Consider the following 10941-nt stretch of genomic DNA (forward strand, 5'->3'; position numbering starts at 1 on the left):
AGGGAAGTCAACCCAGATGGGATTTTAAATGCTGCATTTTATGTGGAATCATTTAGTGGGTTAGTTCACCCCTCATTGGTTTGCCATCTGGTGCCCTCTCAGCCTGTGATAGGAACATTTACACTAGAGTCTAAATGCTCCTGATCTCCCTGCCACAAGTTTTCCAGCAGTTTACACCACAGTCAGCGTGCACTCCCTCCACCTCAGCTCACTGACATTAAAAATAAATAAATAAATAAATAAAAGTGCATCTACAAGTTCTGCTTTAATGCAGAAAACTAAGTGTTAGCGGCAAACACGCGCATTTAAATGTGTTGAAGTGTCAGTGAAACGACAGGCAGGACCGAGCTGAACCTGACATTGGTGTTCACGCACTTAAAACACAATAAAAACTTGTGCAATAACATAAAATCAGACGACTGGGCCTGTTTATACCGGCTCAGGATCACTTACCGTGTCACTTTAAGTCGACGGACTGCTCCTTAATCAAATGTTTGGATCTGGTCTTTCACTTTCCGGGTGGTTTCTTTGGAAATAGAAGAAAGAAGGAATCCACAACTGTATCCACTTTTCGCTTATTTGCTGCCTGTGTGAACATTTTTCCATGTCCAATCTTTAGAAAAAAAAATCTTTTGTTTCTTTTAAAAATTGGGAACAAGTAGCTTATTCCACGAGTTTATTCTCCTCGTGTGATCCCTTCATTTGTGGAAGACGTCGGGCTTTGGACCATTACAGGCAGAGTTAGACAACCAGACTGTGTTCCCTCCCTTTATTGACGGGATCGTTTTATCACAATTTGCCAGGTTTGCAGACAGCCGCTGACTGGCCTCACCTTCTAAATATACGTGTTTGGACCTGATAATCCTGCTTATATCAACCCCCATATGTTTCCATTTTTTACCTAGACAATACATTTTATTACTAGAGGGGAGGGGGGGGGGGTCTCTCTCTTTTGGGGGGGGGGGGGGGGGGGGGGTCACATTTTTTTCTAGCTGGGCGCAGAGATAATCGCATTTTAAATAGCTGAATTCTTAAACTGCTTGGAGGAAACAAGCTGAAATAAAAACGTAAAAACAGAACTGTTCAATAGTTTATTTAAAATGGGAACTGTTTTCATTTTCACCGAATTTCCGTGGATTACAAAACTTGCTGGCGCAGCTATGGGAATTCATGCTAAAAAAAATGGATTATTTGCATTTATTAGAATGACATGGAGAGAGTAAAACAATTTGAAATATTAAAAGCCAAACACGCTGCAAGTGCGATGTCAGTGCAGCCTATAGATGAAGAGGAGGAGGGGGGGGGGCGACTTTGAGATGACATTGAGGCTGTGTAGATGGGAGTTGAGTCTCTGGTTGTTGATGTTAGACAGTCGCACAAGGCGAAGCGGCTGCTGCCCGTGTTGATTCAGCCTCCTCCTCCTCCTCTTCCTCCTCTTCTTCCTCCTGGTCTTCAGCACTGCTCCCCTCTGGACAGCTCCTGCTTGGACCCCGCGAACGCTGTATGGTCCCCTAAAGTCTTTTAATGGAAGTAAAATCTATTTATGTTTCAAAAAATACTGGGAGTTTACAACTTAATCCACAGGAGGAATCTACGGATACCTCTTCTCAAGATTTGTGGCAGGCAGCGTATCCTGGGCGGCACAGACCACAGATTCATTGTGAGTAAACTGGCTGCTGAATTCTTTGCATGTCTCCGTGCGTGTGTGCGTGTTTGGATCCTCTTACAAACAAATGTGGTTAATGCATGATCCCTTTTCTGTGTCTTTGCAGCGATGACTGTAGTTATACGTAAATGAGCCTGTCAAAACGTGGCTGGGGTCAATGTAATGACTGCATGATGAGTTCTGCACCTACACGCTGAAGCCAATTAAATGCAGAATTGATCAGTGTTTGTTTGTCTGTTGAATGGTGCAAATGGGAAGAGGCATTATCATGCGTTTATTAACGCGTTTTGGTCTCAATAGCTGAATCTATGGCGTGCATATGTGTGCAGCATGATGCGTAAAGCTTTTACGCATTGGACATCCCTTTGTCTCCACTATGCGTTTGTGTCCCAGTTTGTTTGGCACCTCTCTGTATCCCTGCTGCTTTTAATCTTGTTTCTGGATATTGTCAGGAGAATCTGCAGGTGGTAATTGGTGGACAATTCATTATGCTTAATTCTAATAGGTTATTTGCTTTTGCTATGGCGCGTCTTGCGCTAGAAATGTACGTTTTGGATCCTACAATTCGTCCTCAAGTTTTCTTTTTATGATGGTGATGTCATTTAATGTGTATTTAATTTCAGACCTGTACATGCCGGAATTGTTTAGGGTGCTGTTAGTTATGCGCGATCTATGGTCTGTCTTTTAGTTATGAGCGCTAGTCCAGCCTGACTTTGCCATCGATGGTTTTCGCTGTTTGATGAGTCAGATATGAATGAAAATTTGTCAGAGAGCCAAATGTCCGAAAGATGCTTTGGTCTGGTCGTGAAACGCACATTTGGAAGTAAAACAACATGTGTTTTAATTTCATTGATTTTGTGTTTTGCACCTGCGGCCACGAAATAAATGTAGAAAAAAAAAGAAATGTGTCAATTTTTGCTTAATAAATAGCGCCCACTGAAAAAACGACCAATTGCTCTGTTCACGATTCCAGGTTAACGGCGACTGACGAGCCGTGTGTGCACAGGCTTCATCTCCAGACATTTGGTCCAGGGGTTAGGTGTAAAAACCGCGAAGCTGCTGTCTACGTGGACTGGTGCTGAAGTCTTCCGTCCGACTGCCAGGACCTTTGCCAAATCCAGAGACATGGCAACAAACGGCACCAAAACGGATGGTCAAGTCACAGAACTGAACGAGGTGGCCACTAATAATGACAAACCCAAGTCTTTGGACGTGAAACCCGAAAAGCAGAAAAAGGAATTGCCTGCCAGAGAAACGTGGGGGGGAAAATTTGATTTTCTTCTGTCGTGTGTGGGTTACGCGATTGGACTGGGAAACGTATGGAGATTTCCATATCTCTGTGGGAAAAACGGCGGAGGTAAACATTATTTTCAAAGCTAATTTAAGCAAACTGCACTGCTGAGCAGCTCCATACTGAAGTGACCGTGTCGATGACATGGAAAGATTGAATATCACAAACTTTATTAATTGAAGTTGTGCTGTGTGGCCTTCAGAAATTCGTGACTGTTTTAATGCATAACTTGATCTACTTGTGTCTATTCAGGAGCCTTCTTGATTCCCTATTTTTTGACCCTCATATTTGCTGGGGTCCCCTTGTTTCTACTGGAATGCTCCCTTGGGCAGTACACCTCAATTGGAGGGCTTGGTGTGTGGAAACTGGCTCCTATGTTTAAAGGTACACCACCCTAAAACTAAAATATTGTTGCTCAGTTTCAGGCCTTTCTTAACTCATATTATTATTTAGAAACAAACAGTGCTGGAGAAATAACTTGAAGGCATTTGATTGATTAACAGAAAGCCTCCTGACTATTAGGAGGCCAAATGACACACATGCCTAATTCATTTCTGTATGATAGGTGTGGGCCTTGCAGCAGCTGTCCTGTCTTTCTGGCTTAACATTTACTACATTGTAATCATTTCTTGGGCCATTTACTACCTGTACAACTCCTTCACCACTGTAAGTATGACAAAATATACTCACGTGTTTCACAAAAAGCTGAATCTAACATAGGGTCAAGGCTGATATATATATTTACAAATCATAGCCTGTGATACCTTGAAGGAATTTCAAATCTTTGCAAGTGTCCACAAGAAAAACACAAACATTCATTTTTGTTTTTCAGGAACTTCCGTGGAGCTCATGTAACAATCTATGGAACACAGAGCAATGCTATTCAAACTACTCCATTGCAGATACCACCAACCTCACCAGTGCTGTGACAGAGTTTTGGGAGTAAGAAATTGACTGCTTTGTCTTGCTCTCACAACAGCAGAGCTTTAAAGTTTCCTGCATACATTTCAGAGATAAATAAAGGACTGCCTACTATGCTGCATGCCTATTTCCCCCTGTGTATAACAGTTTTATTGTTGCTCGGCCTGAATTATAGGCGCAATGTGCATGAAATGACCAGTGGCTTGGAAAAACCAGGCCAGATTCGGGTGCCACTGGCTATAACACTGGCCATTGCCTGGGTCCTTGTCTACTTCTGTATCTGGAAAGGGGTTAGCTGGACAGGGAAGGTAAGACATTAACTAGATTTGGATCTCCAAGGCCTCTTTTGTTTTACTGGTTTCCATTAAGGATCAGCTTGTGACATCTATGCAATATTAATCATTCTAATATCACCTCATCAAGTATTTAGATTGCAGTCAGAATTGTCAAGATTGATTTGGAAATAAAAGAGCATCCGAAACTCATGTTCAATAATCCCACTATGCCCCGCGGTGGCTCCTCTAATTCCCATTCTCCTGACACAGTGTCTATACTGAGTGTGGATTCATGATAGGAGGAGCAACAAACAGCCATACACTAAAATCTGGTTTTGTCCTCTCTCTTCACTTGGAGCACTTTTCCTCCCTTGTGGTGCCACATTTCGAAAGTCTAGCACATCACGTGACCGTGGCAAATAAAATTTGTTTTGCTCACAAAATATCCCATCTCTCTGCACGTTTTTCTCACAAATTGCTAGCACAGTGTCACATATGCACAGAGACCGAGAGAGCTGATTCAATATGAAGCTGCAGCGATTTCTCTGCCGATTAACGTGCTAATATTCTTAATATCTTTGTGTGCTTTGTTTCGTCTGAAAATAAGACCGAAGACATTTTAAAACAACGCATCTCATGAAAATATTCTGAATAGTGGATCAATTCTAAATGTACAAATTGTGCATGCATCATAAATACCTCCAAGATGTGTTGTTGCCTCACTGATAAATGTCTTACATTTTATAGGTCGTTTACTTCTCAGCTACATATCCCTACTTCATGCTGTTTATTCTCTTCATCCGTGGGGTGACCTTACCTGGAGCAAAAGAGGGAATTATGTTCTATATCACCCCTGACTTTGAAAAACTCAAAGAGTCTGAGGTAACGATATATGATTCTATGATTCATACCTATTCATACACATGTCTGAGTGAGCAAAGAGTGGTGTGACACAGCTGAATGCTTGTCTTTCTTTGTCAGGTATGGCTAGATGCAGCTACTCAGATCTTTTTTTCCTATGGATTGGGATTGGGGTCACTTATAGCTCTGGGCAGCTATAACAATTTCAATAACAATGTTTACAGGTAAGAACATTAACAAACAACAAAAAAGGAAATGATCTGTGAGACACAGAATGCTGCCGAATATATCAGTACAAATCTCATCATAGCTGAAGATGACAGTAATTAAATTGCTGCTACTTTACCATCCTTGGTAAAAACCCTTACAGGGTCTTATAAATGTGTGCTGCTGACGTGCATATAATAATAATCTGAGGAGAAGGTTGTTTCTGGCTGTTGGTGTGCATGCTGGAGGAAAAAAGAAACAACTATGATTGCAAAGCCTGAGTGTTTTCTTCAGCAGCCCCATGGTTCTGGGTCACATAAACAATCAGTTACATAAAAATAGTTGCGTTTGTGTACTTGTTTCAAAGCCATTCTCTTCATCTCTATAAGATATCTGAGAATTTCTTTATTTGTTATAAGCCCTTAAACAAAATCAATTTATGTCAGTCATAAACAGTGAAAGTGCTTTGCCGCCACATGATCAAAACTATGAAATAGCAGTCATTAGTTCTCAGCTTTAAATTAGTCTCTCCTGTGCAGACATTTTCCACAGAAGCTCAAAACAGAAAACAAATACAAGTCAACTTAAATCTTTGACAACAGGCCTATTTTATATTTCCTCTCCCCAGAGACTCTATCATTGTGTGCTGTATCAACTCGTGTACCAGCATGTTTGCTGGCTTTGTAATCTTCTCTATTGTTGGCTTCATGGCACATGTGACAAAGAAAGAAATTGCTGACGTAGCCGCTTCAGGTAACTATGGATTGCATATATGCTTCGTTCTTATGTAATGCTTCTGTCATTGATACTGACTAAAGCTAAACACTATAGCTTTTGACATCTTCTCTGTGCTATTAGAATGACCATACAAGTTTCCTATTTACTGTGCAGGTCCTGGCTTAGCCTTTTTGGCCTACCCAGAGGCTGTAACCCAGTTGCCTGTGTCTCCTCTCTGGGCCATCCTGTTCTTCTCCATGCTGCTCATGCTGGGGATAGACAGCCAGGTAAGGTGGCTTGGAGATGATCTGCTCATGGGCTGACCTAAATATATAAATGCAGGTACATATCATGCAGCTCACCCGTGCTCTCTGCATGATAAGGATGCAATTTGCTTCTTGTGGACAGATATAGCTGAGCTTTGACATCAGCTGTCAAGTCTTTTTAGTGCAACTTTATCACCTCCATGTGCCCACAGGTTTTACGATCTGTGTTTCTTTATTTTATGTTGGATATTTAGGTTTGAATAAGGCCGTAAAAGCAGGAAAAAACATATACACATCAATTATGGCTCTATTGATAGGGTCACAATTCATACCCCATGTCATAGCAACAGAGCTTTTGCATATCAGAGCTATTACCAAAATGGCCTCCGAAAAGTGGGTGCTTGGTCACTCAGAAAATTATATTAGTATTTTTGTCCCATGGTTTGATGCACACTGCAGTTCTTTGTCATTTGTCATCATCAGTTGGCCTAATCACTTAAATGAAGCTTCTCTGGTACATTTTGTAAAATATTCACAGACCACTTTACATAATAGAATAAAAAAAAAGAACCAATGAACAGCCAGATTTAGTCAAGTAATATAAAATCAGCAAGGTGCAAATAATGCACATATTCAATCAGGCTTAATGCTGTTCCTGTGATTCTGTTCTTCAGTTCTGCACTGTTGAAGGCTTCATCACTGCTCTGGTGGATGAATTTCCCAGAGTTCTTAGAGGTAGACGAGAGATCTTCATCGCAGTTGTCTGTCTGGTGTCCTATGTGATCGGACTTTCAAACATCACACAGGTACAGCAGGACAGCTCTCTTCCTTTACCCCTATTTGTAGAAGGGAATTAAACAAATGAATAACAGAACTGATTTAATGCATCTATGTAGGGGGCAAGAGCCCATTATAATGATGATTTCTTCTCTTTTTGGGCAACAATTACATTACCAGAGTATGTTATGCTGTATCTGTGCATAGTCTTTTTATAACACATATTTATTTTTCTGTAACCAGGGTGGAATCTATGTGTTTAAACTGTTTGACTACTACTCTGCCAGTGGAATGTGTCTGCTGTTCTTGGTCTTCTTCGAATGCATCTCCATATCCTGGTGCTACGGTGTGTATCATCAATGTTTCACAGAGTACAGCAAAAAGAGGAACACAAATGATTGAAAATTGGTATTTTTCTTCACAAATCCAAAACTAAGCTGGTAAATTGTCACGTGTGAAAAGTTGGGGTAACTCTGAAGGTTAGAAAACAACACATCTATCCAGAGATATCTGCGCAGTCTCAAACGCTGTTAAGCCTCAAGGTCACAAGCACTGCTTCACCTCGCCATCCTCATCATCATGCATGGCAGACTAGCAGCAAAGTGAAATAAATTGGATATGAAGATTTTGTTCATAGATGCGTTTGTCTCTCAGGTGTGAACAAGTTCTATGACAACATCCAGGAGATGATTGGCTACAGGCCTTGTATGTGGTGGAAACTGTGCTGGGTCGTGTTCACCCCTCTCGTTGTCGCTGTGAGTACTCTGAGCTAATACAACAGTACATCTAAAGTCATGACATGAAGAATGAAACAATAAATAAAGTCAATATTACCTGCCTGCAGCTATGTCAGGCTGAAACGGTCCTTCAGTCTGTGGTTGTCAGGATGCATAAAGTGTTTCGTGTCTCCCACAGGGGGTTTTCTTGTTCAGTGCTGTACAAATGGTTCCTCTCACGATGGGAGACTATGTGTTCCCAGGCTGGGGTCAAGGAGTAGGCTGGCTCATGGCGCTGTCCTCCATGGTTCTAATACCAGGATACATGATATATATGTATCTCGGACTCAAGGGCACGTACAAAGAGGTCAGGACTGATTTATTTAATTGAATTGTTGAATGAATATCGCAGGTTTGGCTTGTGTTGCCAGATTTGTTTTTGCTTAAAACCTTTTTTTCAAGTGTGTACCCTAACACAGCGTTTGTGTTTCTGTCCCAGCGACTTCGGGTAATGCTTCAGCCTCCTGCAGTTCACAGACGACCTCAGGAGAATGGACCTGAGCAGCAGGCCGAAACCAACACCGCTAACCTGTCCAGCCCTGCCAATCCAGCCAGCCCTGCCAACCCAGTTCCTGCAAACACTGCCAGCCCCACCAATCCTGTCAACTCAACCAGCCCTGTGACCCCAGCTAACCCCACTGTTCCTTCAGCTAATCCAGCCACTGCTGCGAGCCCAGTGAACCCAGCAACCAGTCCCACCACCACCATCACCACCACCACCACTATGGCCAGTCCAGCTAACCCCATCACCACCACAACTGTTAGCCCAACCAGTCCACCACCCAACCCAGCAAGCCCAACGGAGCCTGTTAACCCCCCAAACCCAACGAGCCCAACCACTAATCTGACCAATGCTGAGGCCAACGTGTAGACAACAAAGAAACCCTCGTGGAGCGTGTAGACAAAAGAGACCATAACAAAGGACTTCCAAGATTTTAATTGATTCACCTACCTCCAGGGGCAATATGTGATCAAAACAGATTTTCAAAACCATGTTTAATTTTTGGTGCATTTGTTAAACCAAGCCAATGATGTCTTATTGTTGGTTTGCATTTTGAAAACAATATCAAAGACTGTTAGTGTTCACAAATACAGTCATAAATCTGAAGAAAAAATGTAAACATACTGTGTAATACTGTGAGAAAAGAAAAAATATAGAGATATAGATTAGAGATTTGTTGAATATCTTCATGAATCAAGTAAATACCGTGTGAATATAGTAGATGAAGTAGTGAACAAAATTGACATCATTGACGAGTGCAAGGGATGGCGTAAATTTTTTTGTGGATGTTTACTAAACCTCACACAGTTGTCTCCTTTCCAAACATTGCACTCTGTGAGGTAAACTGCAGGCCACGAGGCAAACTGGGAGCTCTGAGTAAGCACAAGGCCATCAAGAAGTTCATGTCTAGGAGCTCTGGAGTAATCCAGTATTTGTTGCAAAAGATTTTGTGTGTGAGAGAGACTGTTATTTTTTTTCTTCACTTTTTTTCAGTAAAAAAAAAACAAGAAAACTTTTATGTGATGGAAACATTTTTAGAATTATTTTTAGGATGTTTTATACTATATGTGTTGTGATGGAGGACCAAAATCAATAGGCAGACAAAAGCCAAAACTATGCCATTTTAGTGTTCGGTTGGCAAAGCACAGGGTACAAAGAAGTACACAAAATAAAAGCACAGGGTTACAAAAGTGATTTACAAATATCATCTATCCCTTAATGTTGACAGTCAATCCTGTTTACTGTTTACGTTTTGCATGCTTTCCTCAGGAAGATCAGTGAAATTTTCCAAAATGTCTCCTGACAAACAAAAGAGAAGAAAAAGAAGATGATGAAGAAGAAGAAGAGTAGAGAAGGCCTTAAGCCGATACAAGTATTAACTAAGCCATTGTCTGTTTTGACTGGCCAGAACTACAAAATACCACTAGCTAGTCAAAAACCAGGACCAACTCTGTGTTCGAGTACAGTCATTTTTTCTTTATGTGGAACGATCAGTTGTAGTTTGATCAATATGTATTCAGCAATACATATGTAGATGTAAAAGTGCAGGCCAGTAAGCAAGTGGCCTGTTTCTCTTTTTGTTTACGTTGTCTTTGCTTTACCAGTGAAAAGCACAAAGCTTTACATTCCCCAGACGTTTGCGTGTTAGGACAATGTCAGTTTGCTTCTATGGCAGCTACTGTGAAAGGCATCTGGTTGAACAGAACATGTTTACTTTGAAAAGCAAAACAACTGAGCGAAAATGTGAAATGGCTACAGTTCATGTCCTGTGAATTTTGTATAAAGTTACTCTACCACAGTTTTCTCTGGAACTTTGTTGTAAAACTGTACTGTGTAAAACATGTAACTGTGAATGTCTGTAATACATTGGAAGTTATTGTCTAAATGTTGAAAAAATGGAGTTGCTGTTTTCTGCAATAATATTTTGATCACAGAAGCTAAAGCACATATCTTACAGAAATATACGAAATGATGATGACAATGAAGATATTGACGATTATATTACAAATAGAAACTATGTCTAGTAAAACAATATTGTTTTGTATATTTTTAACTGTCTCACTGCCTAATGTAAAACATAATATAAACATGATATGTATCTAAATGGTGTCACATGATAAAGCACGATTGTTATGTTATACAAACAGAAAAAGGCTGAAAAAATAAAGAGTTATAGAAAATATAAATACAAAGTATTATAGCATTTGTATTTAAATTAGCATCCCTTTTTGCTTTTTAACACTTTTACTAGAAAAATAGGTCAACTCCAACTATCTTAGCATGACATGTGTGCTGAGCTGAATTCCTCTTGGAGTAATTGTCTATTGTTAACTCTCCTGTTAATAAACCCTGTTGTTGTCCATTATTTCTAGTCAATACATAAAGGAAATGTGAGGGCATTAAATTTACAAACAGCAATTAGTTATTAGTTATAAAAACCCAAACAAACTGTGTTTTATTTCTGTATTTATTTTTTGTTTCATTTCCTAAATTATGAGTGAAGATGATGTCTAGCTTAAATCCACCATGGGGGTACAAAAAGTACTAAACACTACTGTTAACAAACAAAGAAGAGAATAGAAGAAGAACTAGGTATCTGAAACTTACTTCAGGCTTACTGAGTGTCAGAAAGCGAAGCTGATAGAGGCCTCGGCAAGCAACAAAAACATCACCACAAAACAG

At 40.4% G+C, this 10941-nt stretch overlaps 1 protein-coding gene across 2 annotated transcripts; it reads left to right on the forward strand.

Annotated features, from left to right (window-relative positions):
• Nucleotides 1-1057: 1057 nt before the first annotated feature.
• Nucleotides 1058-10445, forward strand: slc6a1a (solute carrier family 6 member 1a). 2 transcript variants are annotated; one of them, XM_067528086.1, is made up of 15 exons: nucleotides 1058-1660; nucleotides 2640-3023; nucleotides 3210-3341; nucleotides 3523-3623; nucleotides 3790-3899; nucleotides 4054-4186; nucleotides 4901-5035; nucleotides 5135-5238; nucleotides 5850-5974; nucleotides 6113-6225; nucleotides 6879-7010; nucleotides 7225-7327; nucleotides 7636-7736; nucleotides 7897-8064; nucleotides 8197-10445. In XM_067528086.1, the coding sequence occupies exons 2-15, from the start codon at nucleotides 2792-2794 to the stop codon at nucleotides 8626-8628; spliced, it is 2121 nt and encodes a 706-aa protein (XP_067384187.1). In that variant the 5' UTR covers nucleotides 1058-1660; nucleotides 2640-2791; the 3' UTR covers nucleotides 8629-10445. The 2 variants fall into 2 exon arrangements, with proteins under 2 accessions (XP_067384187.1, XP_067384188.1); XM_067528087.1 differs by lacking the exon at nucleotides 1058-1660 and adding an exon at nucleotides 2001-2130.
• The last annotated feature ends 496 nt before the right edge of the window (nucleotides 10446-10941 follow it).

The sequence above is a fragment of the Channa argus genome, chromosome 13 (genome assembly GCF_033026475.1).
Source record: "Channa argus isolate prfri chromosome 13, Channa argus male v1.0, whole genome shotgun sequence".
NCBI classification, from domain to species: domain Eukaryota; kingdom Metazoa; phylum Chordata; class Actinopteri; order Anabantiformes; family Channidae; genus Channa; species Channa argus.